This window comes from Mus caroli, unplaced genomic scaffold, assembly GCF_978045245.1.
Source record: "Mus caroli unplaced genomic scaffold, Mus_caroli_1 scaffold_20, whole genome shotgun sequence".
Lineage (NCBI taxonomy): Eukaryota > Metazoa > Chordata > Mammalia > Rodentia > Muridae > Mus > Mus caroli.
In genome coordinates, this window is record NW_028227275.1 from 13,965,037 (window position 1) to 13,986,281 (window position 21,245).

General features: G+C 52.4%; 1 protein-coding gene across 7 annotated transcripts in view; it reads left to right on the top strand.

The window, feature by feature from the left end:
* Nucleotides 1-21,245, top strand: part of Sh3pxd2a (SH3 and PX domains 2A) — a 202,969-nt gene that overhangs the window by 155,906 nt on the left and 25,818 nt on the right. For all 7 annotated transcript variants that reach the window (XM_029472597.2, XM_085833856.1, XM_021151843.3 and 4 more), the window contains one exon: nucleotides 20,208-20,321. In XM_029472597.2, the coding sequence (XP_029328457.1) occupies nucleotides 20,208-20,321 (114 nt within the window). The remainder of the gene's footprint in view (nucleotides 1-20,207; nucleotides 20,322-21,245) is intronic.

Consider the following 21,245-nt stretch of genomic DNA (forward strand, 5'->3'; position numbering starts at 1 on the left):
GAGAAAGGGCCAGAGAGCATAAATCCCTGAGCAAGCGAGCCCGGGGCCCATCAGCCCAGCTTTAACCACTGTGGGACAGGGATCATCTTAGAACTGAGATTGCAAAATCTCTCTAATGAAAATCTCAGGCTTCAAGACAGATAGGCCTGGCTGTGACTTGGATTTCTTTGTGTCCCTTGGAAAGTTTCTTGGATCCTCTAGGCATCAGTTTTCTTACCTATGTAACAGGGGACAACCGTACAGTCCCTGCTATGAAGTTGGAATCCTCTAACTCAAAAGGGCTCTGCATTCATGGACGGAGACACGGCAAGTGCCAGTGCATAATAGCGTCCTGGACTGGGAACTTGCAATGATGCAAGATGGCAGTGCTGGCCCAACATGCACAAAGCCCTGGTTTGACCCCTGGTATCACATAAATCACGCGTGATGGCACACATCTATAACCCCAGCACTTGGGAGGTGGAGACAGGAGGATCCAAAGATCGAGGTCAGCCTTGGCTACTTGAGGCCACTCTGGGCTATATGAGATTCTCTCTCAAGACAAAACCATACCAGACTGGTACAGCAATGCACAGTTTACCATCCTGGGCCAGTTATCCCACCTAGCCAGAGAGTAAACGATACTTGGTGGTCCTAACAGCTCTGCAGGTTTGTGAAACAGAGATAGCAGCAGAGGGATTACATCACCCGGGACGTTAGGACTGCACCTGCCGGAGCCACCTCCTTTGGAGCTCTTAATTGCCCAGTTGTCCTTATCCCAGCCTGTGACAAAAGAGAAGGGCTTGTGACAGAAGCCAGACTCAAGAACAAATGCCTTCAACCAAATGCTTTACACAAGGCTGGCAGTGAGGAGTCCCACCCAGGACACTACCATGGCGACCATCAAAGTTCTGTCATCTGGTGCAGAGCTGAGGCACTGCCGGTCAAGATTGGGTCTAGGGGGCGGGGAGGGCGCCCTTCTGGAAGATCCTTAGAAAATGAACACATTCCAGTGGGCAGAGGGCAGTGTGGGGTGGTGGGCAGGGTCAAGGCACTCAAGGCAGAAGCTGTGTGGAAAGTTGGGCAGCCCTATGTCAATTAGCCACAGGCTTCCATAAGCAGGAGGGCTGCCTGCTTAGGAGAGCTTGGCGCCCACCTTGCAGGGCAGCAGGAGCAGGTGTGGGGGACAAGGAGACTCTAGAAATAGTGCTTCCTTCAAGCTACACGAGCCGTGGCTGTGTTAGGAAGGCATCCAAGAGTTTGTCAGTACCCAGCGCTCCCAGCCTCATGCCAGGAACCAGCTGCCAGGTGACAGGGCAGGGCCACAGCGCCGAGCTTTCCCTCGGTCACACTTCCTACCTGCTCAGGTTGGACAGGAAAAGCAGCCAGTCACCTTCACCTGACACTGTCTCTGTAGACAGAGGTGACCTTTCTCTTCGGATTCAGCCCACTCTGGCTTATGAGTGGGCAATCCTGAAGAGCCTGCCCACCTCCCAAAACACGTACGCACGTAAGTACGCATGTCCGTCCGGATCCTTTGTCCCCGGTAGAAGTGGCAGCCCCCACTCCCCAGCAGAAGTATAGGGAGAAGCTCTTCCCAGTGTCCTCGGCTCTTACGTAATGGGCTTTAGCTAAGTGCAGGGTACTTCGTGGGGAGTGTAATTTGTCAGAACTTTGGGGAATTTGGGTTGAAAACTTGCCCCTTCCCTGTTCTCTCCCCAGCTTCCCCCCGTGGCTACTGATATCACCCACTTCAGCACTTGGGTTTTCAGTAACCATTGTGGTGGCTGAGGGTAGACCACGGCAACCACCCTCATTCCTATCAGCATCTTTTCGGATTCCATAACCTCATCCTCTAGGTGTCCAGTGCTGACCGAGACTCCTAGCCTTAAGGTGGGGATCAACTCGGGTGACTCAGTTAGCTCACATGACCTGAAAAGCCTTGTGGGAGTCAGTGTTCCATGGGGTTCCCCAGCTGGGAGCCCGTTGAATCCCCCAAAGCGGAGGGAACCTTCTGGTTCCTACAGCTCAAGTTTATCTCTTTCTGATTGAAATGTGTGATATGAAACTGTCGTTTGAGTCTCACTATCTCAGCCTGTGATATCTTCTTCCCTTCCTAGCCAGTCATCTCTCAGGCTCCTGCTAAAATTCATTTGTTTCTCTCAAGCTTCTATTGGACTGGACTGTGGGAGAATGGCCCAGGAGAGCCACAGGGGGTGACAGAAGGCCAAACTCAAGAGTCAGTCTGCCAAGGATTAATGGTCAAGTGAGCGAACTGTGCCTAGATCCAAAACTGACGCATGGTACCTGCGTCTCCCTCTCCTGTGGTCTGGTCTGTTGGGACGGTCACAGCCACCTTTGGCTTGACATGTCTTGGAATCTAAGTGGCCAGAAGTCTGTCTGTTCTCTCCAGTGCCTGCTGGGAATCATCATGGGAGAGGTTAAGGCCACCTGGGGAAATATGCCTGCCCCTGCCAGCTAGCTGGGGATTCTGAGCCTTTTCCAAGGTCGTGTCTTTCTGAATCATATTATTTTAAGTTTCACAGGATAGAAAAGCATGCAGTTTTTAAAACCTCTTGGTAAGAGACAAGGTGGAGTTTGGTGTTTTCTCTCTCTCTCCAAGGAGGAAACTGAAACCCAGGACAGTGAGGTAACTTGCCCCAGGGTTGCATGGCCAGGAAGGCAGACGTGAGCTTTGTGTAGTGTCGCCTCAGAGGTTAGGAGTCTGAGTGCTCGCAGTCTGGAGCTTGCTTCTTTGGAAGGGCAAACCCCAGAAAGCTTTGCTGTGCCACTTCCCCTAAATGCTGGGAAGCAGAGGTCAGTTCCTCTGGAGCAGGAAAAGGCCAAGGGCTGCAGGTCAGAGAGACTTTGAAGGAGGGTGGAGAAGGTGCCTTGCATTCCCCATCTTGGCTCCCCAGGTCCTTCAGGAGGGGCTGGCCCATGTGAGTGGTAGGTCTGGAGGGCCTTGGGAATAGCCTGAGCTGTGCCTCCCCGGCACTCGTCCAGGTACCTCCAGTCCATGTTGCCTTTCTCTGCTTGTAACCAAACAGAACCATCCAGCCCCTCTCCTCCAGCGTCATACCATTTGGTATAGATCCTCCAACCTTGTCTCCCCTCTTCCCTCCACGCCAGCCTTCAGTACTCAGGGAAATCCTGCCTCCGTAGCTGGCAGGCATTGAGAACCTACTGTGTGACCCATGCACATGCATAGGACTGGGCAGAGCAGTGGACAGGAATCCACCATTGTCTTGCCCTTGCCGACATCGACATCCCTGAGACTCAACGTGTAATACAGATACCGTGAGCTGAGGACATTCACCATGTAAAGCCGAAAGCAAGGTGAGGCTGACCACAGGAGGCTAGGGTTCCAAATGGCACATGCACTGGGCGCTATGGGTTTTGTGGAGGCTCAGTGCTGGGCTGGGTGGAGAGAAGGTTCCTGAAGAAGGCGAATCTTAAACAAAGGAGTGGTGGGCAACTTGCCAGGGTGGAGAAGTCAGGTGTTGCCCGCAGGGTGAATAGGTGGAAGGGACTGATGAGATCTGGCTGAAGGGCAGAGGATACCCTTGAGTGGCTGAGTTCAGCTGCAGTAAGTAGACTGAAAGGACCTACTGTGTGATATCAAAGAGCAGCTATTCCCTGCCGTGCAGAGGGAAGGAGGTGGGCAGGACTGCCTCATGGCTCTGGGACTTTGATACTGGGGAGAATGCAGGCTTGCTTGTCTTCCTAGGCTCTAGAGTAAAGCTGGTTTCCTCCAGAGGATGCAGTACTGCCCATGGCTGGCTGAGTCCCCGTCAGACCCCAGGCTCAGCCCCTGCAGCCTCATCTCAAGAAGGGCTCTGTTGCGGTTGGCTAGGCACCCAGGCCTGGCGCTCCCAGTCACTCTGTCTTTCTCATTTGTTTCCTGTTCTCCCAGGGCCCCAGCCTGCCCGTGAGTTGAAGTCTTCGTGCTCACGTATTTGAGTTGTCGGCTGGTTTGAGCCGGTTTGTTGGGAGGAGACAGATAGCAGCCAAGTGTGGCAAGATCGCAGGGCCTTAGGTCCCTGTACCAGCCAGCACCTACAGTGTAAGCACGGGCTCCTACCATGGCCGGTTTGACCCACTGACCTCTCTCTAGCCTAGTGGTCCTCGCTGCCAGCTCCTGACTCCCACTTGTTGCCTGAGGCACTGGGTCAAGGAATTGCCACTTGGCACACCACTCGGGGTGTCGTATTAATGGGCAGAGTGGTAGAGCCGTTCTGGAAGGAAGCCAGGCTTTGCATAAGGTGTTCTTGGTCAATCTGCGCTCTAAGCTCAGCTACCAGTTAATGGGTTACCTCAAGCCACTTTGTCCCTTCGCACGCCAGCTGCCCTTGTCTGCCCTTGACAGAGGGGTGACAGCAGTGCCCACAGTTGCTTCTTGGATCTGACACGCTCCTATTCCCTAACCACTGCACTTTTATCAACCGAGCCAGAAGTAGCCTCTCTGTCCCACAGTGTGGAGATCCTAGAGAGTTATGCTACCTCCCTGCTGCCGGGCCTGTATAAACATACAGTCTCTCCACACAGGAGGCACAGGGGAGGGGACAGTGGCCATGTTGCCCATCCCCCAGCCAGCTCTTCCCAGCTGCCAAACGGGGGTCGGACTCTTGCAGCCCTGGATTTGTAACAATGATCACAGGGTTGGTGGGCTCCCGGACACCTTTGGAATTGAGTTTTGGAGGCCAAATGCTTCGCAGATTAAATTTCCGGGAGAGAGCACAGCTGAGCTTCCCCGAGCCGCCTCTGACTGTGGCAGCAAAGGGGCATCCATGTGTGCATGCATTGTTCTCCCTGATGAAAGGAAGAGGGAGAGGGTGGTCCAGCGCCCCCTCCCTCCTGCAGATGACATCAGCCCCTGCTGATGCTTCTTGGGTTCTTTAGGACGTGCCTGGAACAGAAAGAATTTCACGATAGGGTTTTGGGGTGGCTTTTCCCCCCCTCTTTAAATAGTGTTTTTGAGGAGTTGCCATGGAGAACTGTTGGAAGCGGAGGGGCTGATGAATGTCTTTGGTCATGTCAGATGAGGACAAGATTACCCAAGTGAGGGAGAGTGTCCCTCCCGTCAGCAAGACTGTGGGGTTCCAGGGCTGCCCTGCCAGAAAGCCAGGGCCATAATCACAAACAGACTGCCATCACTCACAACCAGAAGTGTTACTTTAGACTCTTGGCTTTGGTGGGGAAGAATGTAGTTTCCCTCGGCCCCTCCCCCACCCTCTCAAGTTTAAACAAGATCTGTGAAAGCCATAGCTCTGGGCCTTAAAGAGGCCAGAATCCAAGCCAGGGAGTCTTCTCACAGGCCCAGCTTTGGAGAGCTCCACTGAGCCCCATTGGTGCTGGGCTTGGGAACTGCCCCGAGCAATTTGCCTTCCCCATTCCTCTTTGAGGTGAACTGGGGAATCCCACTTTCCCAGAGTCTTCCTATCTTCCTGGGACGTCCTCTCCACCGACACACTCACCATCCAAGTATCCAGGCATTTTCTGCACACGTGCCTTATACTTTCACAGTATGTGATGAGGGAGGTCAGATGGCTGTCTCAAAGAAGAATATAGCTTAGCACACTGGGATGTTGGGGTCTAGCCTAGACCCAGGGGTGGGAGCAACTTCTCATCCTTTTCCCCTCACCTCAACTGGTGCTTCACAGGCAAGCCTCAGATAGACTGACCCACTCCTAGGCATTAGAATGGCAGAGCCGTGGCTTTGTATGGGGCATGGTACCCAGGCTGTGTGGACCTTGTTGCCAAAGTGGGATCGTAACTAGCCATCTTTGAAAAGAGCAAGGGAGTTTAGCTCATCATCTGGGCTTTGCATAAGGAAACGTAGCACCCAGGGGTCGCCCTGCCTCACTGGCTCCCTTATAAATATTTACTCTCTCCTGCTTCCAGGGCCCAGCACTGTCCTAGGCCTCAATGAATAGGCAAATACAAACTTAACTCCTTAGATCCAGAGGGCCTCTGCTTACCGTGGGTCAAAGCTCTTGACATTGACACAACCACAGGGAACATTTCAGACCTCTGTCCAGACTGCCCTGAACAGCCCCATCTCTCAAACCCCATGAAGACAGCCCACCACCTTACCTTGTAGATGTGGTTCCCGGGTGGGAAACTGGGTGAGATCTAAGCCAACAGGGGCAGGTTCTGATCTAGAAGCCAAGGCAGGAAGAAGGGGATAAAGATGCTGCGTTCCCATTTAAGGGTCAGGCTAGGCTGACCACGTTATTACCGATACTGCTTCTTCTCTGTGACATGACATCGTAGCATGCTGTGGCTAAGGGCTAGGCACTTAGATGGGAAGGTCTTGGGCCTGTCATCGCCAAAGTGTATTTAGAAGAAGAAGATGCTCATAGCCTGTTTCTGCCCCCACGTTCTGCCATTAGACTCTAGCTAGGTCTTCTCACCAAAGAGTATTTCTAGAATGAAGTTCCCCCTCCAAGAGTTCAGGGTTGGACAACTTGACAGCTGAGAGATAAGAATGTGGCAAGCGATCTAAGTCAGTTACCTCCCTGGGGTCTCTCATCTCTGCTGGAAGAGGGGTTATTGATCAGCCTTATTCAGAATGGAGAAATTGAGAGCCAGGCAAACAAGCAGGCGTGACATTAGACGCTTTTTGTTCATTTCTTTGCACCACAGACCTTTATCTCCTGCCATGTGTGCCAGGCACAGAGATGTGTTACAAAGACCTTCGTGAAGAATGAAAGAGGCGACAGAGTTACGCATCATTGCTTGGCTAAGAGGGCCTTCCTCGTGTCCCTCCCTTCTGGTGTTGGTAGTTTTGCTAGAGCTGCCTCTCTCATTGGTAATCCTATGTGTCTATCACTACTGTGTGGCCAATCACTGTGGAGAGTATGTAGCAAGCTGGGGGGATATCTGGTTTGGGGTGACCTTTCTCTAACACTGGGGTAGCATCTACATTAGACACATTCTCAGGAACCATGGAAATAAGTTGGTGCTTGGAGACAGGCAAGTGAGGTGGAGCAGGAAGTACAGAGAGCCTCTTACTTACTGCAAACTCTTCCAAGGCTCCCAGATAGATAGTCATCCCAGGACAGGGTGGTTTAGAGATGTGCTGCTTTCTGGAGTATAAGAAGCCTTTGCATGTGGCAGATTACATATGCCAGGCACAGAGCAGAATGCCCTTTCCTGTGGTTATCACCCCTACAGTCCTGCACCGTGTAGCAGTGCGACCTCAGTTGTACAGATCAATCAGCCATAGCCACGGAGCTCCATAGCCCAGGTCATCACATGTGCTGGGCAGTTGTATAGATCAATCAGCCATGGCCACGGAGCTCCATAGCCCAGGTCATCACATGTGCTAGGTAGCACCCAGGTAACCAACCCTGTGGCTTTGTAGGCACTGGGTAAGACACCGTGGCAAGGAGCTGTTTTGGATGCAGCTGTCTCTCCTGTGTTCTCAGGGGTAAGGGGAGCAGGTCTCTGGGGCGGCCCCCTTGAGAGCTCCAAGTTGTACCCATTAGGGAGGGCTTCTTTGTGGGCCCTGGTATGTGAACCTGTGCATATGATCCCAATGGAGCCTGTGGCCAGACTGCATGGCTTCCTCAGATGGGCACCTCCTCCCTACCCCATTCCTCTAGGAGCCTAAACCTGGGAGTAGGCCTGTCCCTGGCGGGAGTGGCCTTCTGTCCTCCCTGAAGTTCAGTTTTCCACTCCTATGAGGGAGAGGCCTGCCTGAGCAGAAGTGCTCCAACTGGGTTCACCATCAGGTTGCAGGGCTCTCGTGGATGGGAGTGTCTGCCTCCTGCATGGCCAGGGCCATTTACACAGCCAACAACAATAGTCTGTGTTTAGTTCCCTAGGTCAGAGCTCCCCGAGTAAGAGGAGGTGCTGTCCGTGACTTCCCAGCACTGGGGAGCTGGAGGAGAAGGATCGTCCAAGGAATAGCCGCACCCCATTCTAGCAGGACAGAAGGCTCTGGGCTAGAGAGATGGGGGCTGAGGAGAACCAACCTAGCAGCAGCTCGCACGGACCCCAGGAGCGGAGTGTGGGAGATCGTGAGCCTGTGCAGAGACAGCTGAGGTTAACAACAGAGATCAGGGAAGGGAGAGGCATGTGTTCTGAACAACCACTCACCAGGTCCCCTCTCTCTCCAAAACACCCAAGCCAGGCTGGGGGTTCCACGAGATGCTGTCCCTGGGGATCTCTTACTCTACCTGGGGCCACGGTCAACTCAAACCTCAGGTCAGGGTCCTGCAGATGACGGGAGGAAACCGTAGTGGCAGCGGAGAGGGGGCAGCATGAAGGACAGGGCCTGAACACAGTGACGAAACAGAGAAACCAACCCAGGAGGGACTCAGAGTCCCACGGGGCCAAAAAAAGAACAAGACAGAAATTCTTTCCCCAAAAAGACCATGAACTACTAGCGCTCAGCTCCCACGCTACTAAGTAGCCAGCCCGTGACCATCATGCAGCTAACTGTGCGCTCCAGGCTTTCTGACTATAAAAATTGGGATAATACTCGAATCCCATGTGGCTATAGAGAAAGAAAATAGCCAAGCGGTAGTGACTTCCCATCCTTTTTCTCGACAGGCAGGGGTGGGCAACCGTCGAGTCCCTGGCAGTACCTGACACCTGCGGGCAGAGGGGTCTGTTGGATTCCTGAATTCCCCCCATCCTCCATCAACCTAGAGACTTTCCAGAACAAATTTCCCCATCTATCACCTTAGCAGCGGTAGGGTAAGGAGGGCAGGGGTCTGTCCCATTCTTCAGAGGGAAGTTGTTTGTAGGCTACCTCAAAGTTTGCTGAAGGCTGAGCTGTGTGTAGCTCAAAGCCTGCAGAATATTAAGCCACAGGACTAGGCCAGTGTTTCCCAGAGAACCATTTGTACCCATGTGATGCTGGACACCTACCGAGTAGCTCTTCATCTCCTTGCTTTTCTCTCCCTCCACACCAGGTCCGGGAGAAGGTGTTCAGTGGGGCTCCTAGAGTGTCAGTTGGCTGACAGCCTTTGTTTAAGAGGAAAAGCTGACCTAATCGAGGCTCTCGCTGAACTCGCCTCAGTGTCTTGCTGAACCTCGAGGCATTGCTGTCTGACTTTTTCCGAGTTATCTTTTATCGGGAATCGTGGTTTTCCATTCGGTGTATGGCACAGGGAAACATCTTTCTGAAAAGTATATTTATATCTGTTTTTAAGTTTGTTGGCTGAAGCAAACACTAGGATAGGTGTTGCTCCAATGGCTTGATGCGTTGTTTGAGGGTCTGGGGGACCCCAAGTGGGATACCTTCTGCTGTCCCACAGTGTACTAGGGTGACACCAGCGGCTCCCAGTTTCCAACTGGGAGAGGAACCTGGAAAAACCTGGGCGCCGGTGGCGGCTGCTCCCCATACCACACAGAGGAATCCACGTTGTCAGAAAGCTGCTGACGTCAGGCGGTGCAGAGTTCTTGCAAGCCCTCTATTTAAAATTCCCCAGAAATGAAATAAGGAGGGTTTGGAGGGAGGAATGCCCTCGGCAAATTGTAGAGTGGGTTTGCACTGTTTATGGAGATGGTCTTTCAGGTTGCAGTTGCCCCTGTTTTATTTTTGCCCAATTGGAGCGGGGCCGGGCTCAGCTGGGAGGTAGGCGACAGCACTTAGTAGAAGCCTACGCAGTCCTAAGGCCAGGGAACTCCTGGTTTTAGCAGAAAGAGAAAAGGGAAGTCCTACATAAACGCATCCATGTGCCCTTCTTAGGCACTGGAAGGAACACTCGCTGCCCTCCAGGGGCCTCAGGTCCCATTCCCAGCACGTGTACCTATCAGGTGGCTTACACCACGTGTCACCCCAGTATCAGGGCATGTGACACCTTCTTCTGGCCCCCAAAGGCACCTGTATGCACAAGACACACACTCACAAAATCACAAAAAAACAAAAAATAAACAGCTGACAAACAGACAAAAATAAAACAAGTGAAATCACCAGACAATCTGGGAACTCCATCAGCGATGGGAGCCCTCATGCGATCCTGGGTCCCCCAAATTAGAAACCACAGGGGCATCTACAGTCCTGCTGCTAGACACTTTGCTCTTTTGTGGTATCTGCTTGTTTGTTTATTTCTCCCTCTCCCCACAACCTTGGCAAGCCACGAGATTTCAGACTCCCTTTCCTATGCACAACACCTACTCCTTCAGCCTCTTCCTCCAGCTATGTTGATCAATTCTGATAGGAGGTGTGTCCCCTGAAACCTTCATCCACCCTACCTCCCATCCACCCAAGCATGGTCTTGGCCGTACAGGGAAGCTCTATGCAGCCTGTGTATTTCACACTGTGGGCATAGCTGGCCCCTCAATGTTCAATCTTGGCTTGATATTCCACAATGACTGGCTTTCTCTTCAGATCGCCTCAGTTACAGAGGGAACGGGATACAGCTAGCCTCCTCGGTTGTAGCAAAGCTCAAACTCTTCCAGCCTCCATTCCCCCTGGTTGGGGCTGGCTGCCTTAGTTGTTTATTCATTGGAAATAAAAAGATGAATGGGTCACTTTAAATACAGCCGCAGAGCTAGCTCCTACTGCTCAGTTGGTGATGAATTGTGCACTATGGTGACAAGTGATAAGGTTAGAATGGAATTGAAGAATTCCTATCTCCTGGCTGTGCTGGAGATGTCGTGATGTCATAGTGGAAAACGTAACTCAAGGTGGTGATTCTGGTGTAAATCTGTCTGCTATAATCTGTACATTCAGTGGGCAGAGACAGGGGGTCCCAGATTCAAGGACAGCCTGGGCCATCTAGTGAGACTCTGTCTTAAAGGAACAAAAAACCAAAAACAAACCAAAAAAAATAACAATGTTTGCTTGCTTGTTTATTTGTTTCATTTGTTTAGAACAGGGTCTCACTATGTAGCTCCAACAGGCCTTGAATTCACAGAGACCTGCCTGCCTCTGCCCTCCAACACAGGGATTAAAGGTGTGTGCCACCATACCTGGCTCAACCATTTAAGTTGCAGTATCAATCATATGAAAAGACAACACATATAATTATGCCCAGTATATAATGTGTAACTGATGAGTAACTACATTACTAACATGTATTTACTATATTGCAGTTTTTAACATGTTTTAGTATATACTCCCATTTATATTGTTACAAAATTACTCTAACACAGTCTGCTATGTTGTATTGTCTGGTCTCATACACTTCACATTTGTGGCATCTCCTGATTATATCACAAGACCCCTTCAGGTAACTGAGCGAGGCCACTTAGGTGTATAGTTTTAGTACATTCTGCGCCGTTCATACAGCTGTGACGTCTTAATATACTTTTCAGAAATTGTCCCCGTCATTAGGTGGCACATGTCTTTGCATATGCAATCTATAGAATACCTAGTTGTGGAATATGGTAAATAAAGATGTGGTGTTGTGTGTGGGGGATATCTGATGTTTGAGAAACGCTGATCCTAAGTCACCGTTACTCTCGGGTACAGATCTTGTACTGGAAAACCTCTTTGGTCTGGGTGTCGCTTCCTTGCTCTGTTACACAGCCCAGAGGAGTTGTAACTGGGAGGTGGGGCTGATGGGATAGAAGCCACACCTTTGACTGTTTTGAGACTGACTTGCTTGAAGGCAGCAGTGGCGAGGAGAGGAAGCAGTAAATGAGCGGCTTGCATCTGTGAGATAGAGCTTGCAGGGTGAGATATAGAAACATCGGGGCTGGTGAAGTGCACCGACTCACCAGGTAAATGTGTGTACCTCATAAGCCTGGAAACCGGAGTTGGTTCCCGGGACCCACCTCAGGATGGACGAGCAGTTCGAGTTGGCCGTCTGTGGAGGGGCTGGCTGACTGGAGGGCTTTGAAGGAGAGCTGCAGGGAAGTTGGCCTGTCACCACCCAGACCTGGAACTTGTTCCACTACAGCCACTTAGCTGTGCAGCGTGCAAGTTATATTCCTAGGGCAGCCTGGGATTTCAGGTTGGGGGACACCCCTCTCTTTCCCTCCCATTGCCAATCCAATGCCCTCCTCTGCCCAGGGTATTCCCAGTGTCCACCTAAGTTATATAGTTGCTTTGGTTTGGTTTGATTTTTTTTTTTTTTTTTGAGATGGAGTCTCATAAATGGTAGGGTAGCCTGAAGCTCTCCTCGTAGCCGAGGATGATCTGGCCTTCTGAGCCTCTCCACCTCTAGGTGCTGGGGTCATAGGTGTGTTCCTCTAGACCTGCTTTATGCAGTGCTGGGGACTGAACCAAGAGCTTTATCGAGCGCTCGACCAACTTAGCTATATCCTTAGCTAAGGTATAACAAGATATTTATTTTAATTATGTGGGTAGGGTTCTGTGTGGCGGTATATGTGCTTGTGTGCAGGTACCCACAGGCTGGAAGCATCAGATCCCCTGGAATGGAGTTACAGACAATTCTAAGCTGCCCAACTTGGGTGCTAGGAACTCAGTTCCTCTGCAAGAACAGCATAGACGCCTAACTGCTGAGCCACATCTCCAAACCAACATCCTCCATCAGGTCAAAGAGCAAATGGAAGACACTTCTAAGGTCCCTGTCTTAAGCTGTGCCTTTTTTATCTCCCCATTTGACTCTTAGCATCTTCTTAGATTCTGACCTGTCACTACCATCTGTTTAGACCCCTCCCTGCTGGCTTCTGGTTCTTGCACGGCCTCTTCTAAATGAGATGGTACCACCAACACAGCATGTGTGTCCTCACCCTGTCCTGATTAAAACATCTCGAAGGACAGGCTTCTTTCTGTCAGTCCTCTATAGACAAGCCAGACAGCAGCTGGGACTCCTGCAGCACTGCAGCCCCAGATCCAAAGGCCCAGAAATCTGGGCTTTGGCATATCCCAACCAACCAGGTTAGCAGGTGACTTGGCTCTCAGAACTCCTGACCTCTCTGTCCTGCATAGTTAGGTTAGTCTGTAAATCACCATCCAGTGCCTAGTCAGCATCCCTGGGGACTCTCCCCTCACTCCGGATCTAATCACTGGGCATCTCCGGTTTCTTCAGCAAGCCTTGCATCAGCCACTAGCACATGCAGGGCAGGAGCTGCCTGGGCCCCGCTGTCTTGCACATCCCAGTGACAATGTCTTCTACCCTCCATTCCTCGCCACCACCTCTCGCTGCTGAAATACTGCCTATCTCCCTTCCTCTTTCTCTCTCCCCCTTTCTTTCTTCCCAGGGTCTCATGTAGCCAAGGCTGGCCTCAAACTCACTACACAGCAAAGGATAGCCTTGAACTTGTGGTCCTCCTTTCTCTGCCTTCCATTGCTAGGTTACAGGCATGCACCACCATGCCCAATTTATCAGACCCACATGTTTTCAGTGGGGACCTTGCCAGATCAAAGCCAAACAGCAATGTCACCGAAACTAAATCACACACACACACACACACACACACACACACACACACACAGATCACTTAAGGTCCTTCTGCCCAGACCTGAGGTCTTCGTTTCTTCTCCATGGCTTGCACTTTAAAAGTGTGAGGTTAGCTCTTGGCAAGTCTTTAGAAATCAGGTGTAATTTTGAATCTTTTTATCTAACATATAATTAAATTTTATTACTATATATACTAAATTATTAGAATAAGGAGGGATAGCTAATCCTTATACATATACTGTGCTTTCTAGGGCTACTTTACAGATGAAGAAATTGCTTCATTTCATTAGTTAGGAAGTCCATGGCTGGGATCAGATCCCAGACAGTATATGATTGGAGAGCCCTTGATTAAACCTGTGTCTACCTTCTGTTATGTACTCCTCTCTGCCTGCAATTGCTTGATAGATGAACTACCTTCTCAGTACCTTGCCCACAACACTGCCAAACTCCATCAGAGCCCTGTGAGCTTGACAGACCCCAGCCTAAGTATGGGTTGATCCAGCGAGGTGGGCGGTATAAGCTAGGAGAGACAGCAGCAGCCCAGCCTCTGTCTCCTTGCCACAGACTCCATGGAGCCTTCCAGATGGTGATGTAGGCAGTTTGTGCTCATGGTCTTGGAATCCAGGCACCCTGGGAAGGCTCTGGACCCTCTGGCCTCAAGGCCCCATATGGGGAAAGGGAGTGGGCCTTGGACAACAAAATAGGGCGAGTGCCAAGGGTAGGACTAGGTGAGTGGGTCAGGAGGGCAGGCGCTGTGTGTGCGCACACAAGAGGGACTGAGGAGCCCTCAACCAGCTCCAAAGCCTCTCCTGTTTTCTTTGGACAGTGGAGGCCACACGCTGAGAACTGGAGTGTGTCTTGGCAGGAGGATGCTGTGACAGAGCCTTCTGACCAGGGGAGGCCTGGCCTAGGGATGCTAGCCTTTCGCTGCTCTTAAAGGCACAGCATGTGTGAGTGGGCTGCATTTCCTGTTCCTCTGGCCCCTCTAGAGAGAAGCCCTGGATCTGCTACAAGGAGATAGGAAGGAAATGGAGCTGAGGCCAGGACTTTAGGGCTCAGCCATGGCCACCTGTGCTGGTGACTTATGCCTGGGCAGTCCTTCTCACTGGATGCTCGCTAATCCTAACTCTCCTACTGTCCCCGAGCCTCCTCCAAGGAAGAAAGATAGGACTACTTAGGCACATCACACTTCTAGGGAGAAGACTTGCCACAGAGTGGGGACATTTGCCGCAGCAAGCTAGGGTGCTGCTTGAGGATTCTGGTAGGATGGGTTTCTGGCTCCCCCAAATCCACACCATCAAGACCCCAAATGTCTGCAGTTTCTTTAGTACCTAGATCCATGTCACACCATCTGTCATCTGAGTATGGAAGCCTTAAGAGGCCCAAATCAGAGGTAGAGCCACACATGAACTCGCTCTGCAGTGACTAGGCCAGCTCATGTGGGCAAGAGTTGGGATGCTGTAATAGATACAAAAGTGAGGCCTGGAACTCACCTAAAGGTGGTAGGTTTCTCAAATTCCAAAATCAGAGTTGTGGCCTGTCTCAAAATCCTGGGTTTGGGCCAAGGGGCTGACACCAAGGCATGGAGCCAGGAGAAGGGGCCTCTCCTGCTGGCCTCACAGCTGTGTGCCCTGCCTGGGGGGGCCGGAGAAGGAGAAACTCCAGTGTGTTCTTGGGGGTGGCTTTCCTTTCACTGGAACAGTGCTTGGCACGGTAAAAATCCCAGGTGATTGACAGTTCTGTGTCCCTGATTGAGGGGAGTCCCCTCCCCAGATAGTTATCCCCTGTATGCCAGTGAGGCTCACAGAGGCCAGTGGCCCACTTAGGAAGTGGCAAAACCACTGTCAAACTCGGCTCAGCCGCAGGGTGAGCAGAGCCAGAAGAGTGGGGAGAGTGGGGGCCTCAAGGAAGACACATCTCAACATCTGGAAGGGTTGGGAGGATTTCAGAAGGGGAGGAAAGGAGTAGGGGCTCCCCTCCCCTCCCCTGCCATCTGCTTTGTCCTAGGCTGAGCAGTGACCTCAGAGGACTTTATTAACATCCTAATTGTATACAGCTGGCCTCACTCTCGCTCTAATGAGTTCATTATCCTCCCTACTTAAGGAGGCCATTGTGGCCTGGTCACCCTGGGGACAGCAGTGGCCTGGGGGTGCCCATCACTTCCTGCCAACCCCCCAGCCATGCTCAGCCCCTCCTGAAGAGGCTCAGCCCCAGCCAGCTGCTGTCCTGCTGTTCCTCTTCCTATCTCTCTCTCTCTCTCTCTCTCCCTGTGTCTCTCTCCCTGTGTCTGTCTGTCTGTCTCTCCCTTGCCTTGCCTCCACGTGGAAGATTCAAGCTTCATTCCCAGAAACTGGCCAGCCAGGTAGACTCTTAGTGACCAACCAAATGGTCACAGAAGATACCTGTGGCCTGAGATGGGGGCACCTGGCTCCTGAGCCTGAGCAGTTCCTTCCTGGGGCTGGACCTGGTCTGTGTCTTCCACACCCACATCCTTAGGCAACCATGTTAGGCACGGCTCTTGGTCCTCTCTCTCTAGCTCCTTGGCACTTAGACCAAGATAAAGAAGGAGGCTCCTGAGGCCTAGTGAGCAGGGAGGCCTCTCCCATGGGCCTTTGATTCCTGGAGAGACCCTGGGGAAGAAGGAGGAGCAAGGGCAGCTGCAGGAGTTTGTTCTTCTGGGTGACTCCGCAGCCTGGGGCTCTGCCTGGAAGACCCCTTACAGGTCACATACCCACAGGGTGTTCTCTCAGGCTTCTCTAAAACTAATCTCTGAGTTCTCCATCCAGGAACAAAGAGTGGGAGCCCCTCACCTACCCCCATGGGCCCTCTAGGTGACATAGCTACCCAGCTTGTGTAGAAGCTCATTACCTCCAGCCATCCACAGGTGTGGACGCTTAGCCGTCAGCAGCCCCACCACTCTGGGACTAGCTCAGCCCAGCCGCCAGTCTGTTCTCTGATTTTCCTCTTCAGCCTTGGCAGATGGGCCCCGCTAGTTATGCTAATATCAGAAGGGAGACTGAGAATCAGAAAGGTTAGTAGCTTGCCCACAGTTGCACAGCGAGGCTATATTAAGCCAGGATAACGTAAGTGACAATATTGAGGGACCCAGTGTGTCACACCTGTACCATCTAGAGTGGCTAAGACTCAGAGCTCTAGATGAACTCTCTAGGATTTTAGCCTTTCCTCATCTCTAAAGTGGGAAACTTAATGACAATGACGTCATTTCTCAGAATTAAGTAAATAAAGCAGCCTGCATCAGGAGTTGAACGTTCTTACTGTGGTTGGCTGTAATTGTGTAATGCATGCAGATGCAGACCTAGCTCTGCTCCCATATGTACATGTGCCCACCCACACATACATGGGTATACATACATAACCACCCCTCCCCCCACTCAGTATACCCTTGTCCATACGTGGGTGCATCCACACACACACACTGGTGGAAAAGTACATGCATTGCAATGCATTTAGAAACCCCACAGGGTGCTCCGTCCTGTTTGCCCCTCCGTAGAACAGCAGTGACTTGGGTCAGGAGCCCCAGTTACAGCAACTGATGTCCGTGGCATCTCAGAGAGGCCTGCTAGCCACCATGGGTGTGAGCAAGCTCAGGGAGTCTGCAGGGAGCCGGGTAGACACCTCTGCTGTGTTCACCCGTGCACACCTAGGCAGTGTTTCAGCCTGCCCATCATGGCTGGGTGGAGGTGCCCACCGCTGAGCCAGTGGCAGGCTTTTCTCTATAGCCATCATATCACCTGCCCAGTCCTGCAAGTGTTGGGGCAGGAGCAGAAGCTTAGGCGTGTGTTCTAGGCAGTGCTGGACACTAGGCTCTAAGGATGATGACGGTCTCAGCCCCAGGTCCTGCAAGAGAATGAAGTTCTAAGTTAATCTCCAGCAGAGGAGACATGCTTGGGGATGGCCAGACTCTTCAGGTTTCTCTGTGCCCTGGCTGTTCTGGACCTTGCTCTTTAGGCCAGGGTGGCTTCAAACTCACAGAGATGCACCTGCCTCTGCTTCTTGAGTGCTAGGATTTAAAGCGTGTGCTACCACACCCAGCATGGCATGTCCTAGTTTAAAGAGGCTACTTGGACACAGCGTGAGGTACACAGGAACCTAGTGATGGTGCTCTGCCCACTGGGTGTCACTGCCATTCAGCCTCTTAGCAAGTCTCCATCCAGTCCCCATTCCTAGTACCAAAGCCTGTGCAGCAGACGTGTGCCAGACGACGACAGGCGTCCCTCACAAGCCCTCTGCCTATAGAGGGGATAGCATCCTTAGCTCCTGCCAGGATGACTTGGGAGCCCCGTCCTGGAAGACAGCCACCCAACCTCCATTAGGCCACCAAGTCACCTGCCTTCCTACCTGGGACCCTGAGGAGTTGCTACAAATATAGGCGTGAGTTTTGGCTTTCAGGAGTCTCTTGAAAAGTGACCCCAAGTTGGTAATACACCTTGAGTTCTGTGGGTCCACCTGGCAAGCATGATTGGTACTCAAGCCTGCATCGTGTCTCACCCACCTGAATCCAGCAGAAGAGGGAGGAAGGCTTTCCCTTCAAGCCTAGGTCAAGGAGCAGTTGATCTTGCTATCTCTGTAGCTTACCTCCTTGCTCCTCTCCATGAGTGAGCCGCGAGCCCTTCGACACCTGCTAGCCCATCTCTGCAAAGAGTAGACAGAGAAACCTCTTTAGACATCCAAATGAAGGCTGCCTGAAGCTTGCGTGTGGTGTTCAGGGCCTTCCGGGTTCAGGAGAGGTGGTCAGGGAGGCCCTTTTCATATCCACGGATGCTGACCTGACCCAACCCTATCAGGCTTCTCCAGACGCTGAGAGCATTCGAGGTAAAGGCAGAGGATGAGTGGAGGCCCCCACCATCGGTGAGCACCCCCAGCCTGACCTGAGCTTCAAAGTGAGCATCTACCTCCCACCGTCTATAGTTCTCCACGGCACTGAAAGCACATTCTGTCTGTCAGCGCCAGGATGGGAGCCACCTGGGACACTTCTCCTTCCCCAGCAGCTTAGTGAGGCCGGTTGTCTGGGGCCTGAAAGCCACCTACAGCCCAGAGGCTAGAGTGCTAGAGGGTATCAGTCGAGTATTTCTAGCCCTGGCCTGCCTGACTACCATCCTGTTCCCACATGTGGGTACCAGCACCTCCCCGTCCTAAACTGCTCAGTGGCCTCAACTGTTCTCTCATCAGAAGTCAAATCGCCCTTCTTCCTTAACCCAGAGACCCATCATCTTGTAGTTCTGGCCTTTTGGGCTTCCAAGAGGGCCTCAATGAGAAGTCCCCGTGGAGGTTGTCCATGTGTGTGGCCTGGTCTTGCCATCACAGCCTAGCTCAGAGGGTAGTCCTAATACTTAGGTTCTAGTCAAGACTGGGTAGTTGCTCTGCACCGTGGGGAAGGAGGCTCCTGTAGGCCTCTCTTTCACCCCCTGGAAGAAATGAACCGGGCAGCCAGCAAGGGCCCTGGGCCATGGAATTTGAGCTAGGGAATTGGCCCAGCTGTCAGCAGCAGAGGAAACGGAGACCCCAAAGAGTCAGTGACACAGCCAAGACCTCCGAGGCATACAAGCCAGGGCCTCAATGGGCTTTGCAGAGCGTCAAGCAGAGGACTGTGGAGCACTCTACAAGGGTGGGATGGCTGGTCCACAGACTTTGGAAACCCTGGCCTGCTTGCTGTAAGGGACAGAGAGGGTCTAATTTAAGACCTAGGGAATGGCTTTTGTTCTAAGGGCTGCCCAGCTATGATAAGCTACTGGGTTTCTTCTCTCTGTGGTTTTCTTATTACCCATGATGCATCTTCCCCACCTTCCCAGGCCAAGCCCAGCTTGGGGGTGCCTAGGAGAACCTCCCCCTGTGTCTTCTCAGACTGCCACTTGCTGCTGCTCAAAAGAAACCTTGGAAACTCTGAACTGGACCCAAAGAGTCTGCCTGGAACAGAAAGGAGCCCTGAGGCCAGATTATGTGGAGGGCAAAGGAGAGAAGGGAGGGGAGAGGGGGGTCAAGTAAGGTTCATCAGAAGACAGCCAGGGGTCCCAAGACCTAAACTTCAGATATTTTATTCCGTAACTGATTCTTGAATGAGTGAGCAAGCAAATGAGCAGACACCATGAATGGACAAGAGCTATGAATGAGCCTTTGTCATGTGACCTGACTGTCAGAGGTCACTTGAGGATGCCATGCGCACATTTACTGTGATTGCAGTGTCAGCGTTCTTAAAGGGCAGCTGTGAGGGGTTGAAGTGGGAGCACTGCTGACCTGTGCTGGGGAAAAGAAACGCTGACTGTCAGTCTCTGTGAGGCCGCCATGCTTTTCAAAGCCAGAGGCTGCCAAACGGCAGGGAGGCTGAGAAGAAAGATGGCGGGTGCCCTGTGCTCCGACAAACTCCTCACCTCCCTGAGCAACGTATTCCACGCTGGGGTGGGGTACCACTGTTTTCACTACACCTAATCAAATGTGCAGGGCTGTGGGGGAGGGACCTCTTGCTCTCTTCTTAGCAAGAATATTTATCTTTTCTGCTGCAATTGCTCAAGGCATTTCCCAGGTTTTCTGGGTCAGTGCCTTGCCCTCTGACCATTTCTGCCATCTATGTCCTGGCCCCAGTGCCTACCCTCACCATCCTGCAGGCCTTCACAGCCTGCCTCCACCATCCTGCAGGCAGGCCTTCACAGCCTGCCTCCACCATCCTGCAGGCAGGCCTTCACAGCCTGCCTCCACCATCCTGCAGGCAGGCCTTCACAGCCTGCCTCCACCATCCTGCAGGCAGGCCTTCACAGCCTGCCTCCACCATCCTGCAGGCAGGCCTTCACAGCCTGCCTCCACCATCCTGCAGGCAGGCCTTCACAGCCTGCCTCCACCATCCTGCAGGCCTTCACAGCCTCCTCTCTCTTGTCCCCTTTGCAGGCTGGTGGTTTGTGAGCACATCTGAAGAGCAAGGTTGGGTCCCCGCCACCTACTTGGAGGCCCAGAATGGCACACGAGACGACTCGGACATCAACACCTCCAAGACTGGGGAAGGTGAGGCCCGTGGGTTCATAGGAGAGCAATACCACTGGACTGGGGGTCTCTAGGGGCCAGCCCCTCCTGGAGACAGTAACCTGACTTTTCTCCCTAAGCCACCTCAGCTACTAGAGTGGGTTGGATTTTACCCAAGCCTCTTCTGTTGCGATGCACTCACTGAGACCAGTCCACATGGTCACCTCACACCCTAGCCCATCTTTGTCAGCCTCCATGTGGGACTCAGAACAGGGAAAGTTCTATTATGTTGTGGACTTTCAGCTTTGGCACTGTTGGGGTAGAGAACATGCTTAGTGCTAGAAACCCTGGGTTTCCCTCAAGAACTCCACAGATACCTGCTGGCAAGCCGACCCCAAGCGGGAATTGTGTGGACACAGTTCTTGCTGTGTGTTGTTCTCTGTAATCCTGCTCAGGACACTGGCGGCTGCCCGGTGAGCCCCTCTCAGCTTCCCAGACACTGGGGTCTTCAGGTTCCCACGCAGACGCTCTAGCTGGCTCTGGCTCTGTGAGATTCTTCTGAGGGTTTCTCCATGCATTTCACAGAGACTGCCTTCACCCTCAAAGCCATCAGTTCCCCAATAAGTGTGAGCCACCCCACTTCCCAGATCCCTGCTGTTAATATCTCCTGCCTGTCCTGTGGCCTGGCCGCAGGAATCCTTTGCCTAACGGTCATTCCGTAGGAATGATCCAGGTGGCTGTGTCTGAAGGCCAGAGAGGTGTGGTCCTGCCACCCACAGCCCAGGCCTCCTTCTGGCTTGTTTGTTCTTCTGCTCCTGCTGCCCAAGCCAAGTGATCAGGCCAAGTCAGGGCCAGATCCTTATTCATCCTTTGTTGAAGGTCCTTTGTTGCCTAGTTCCTTTGTTGGTGACCCCACCCCTGCTTGTCTGATTTCAACCCTGTGATTAGAGGAGGCACTCAGTACCC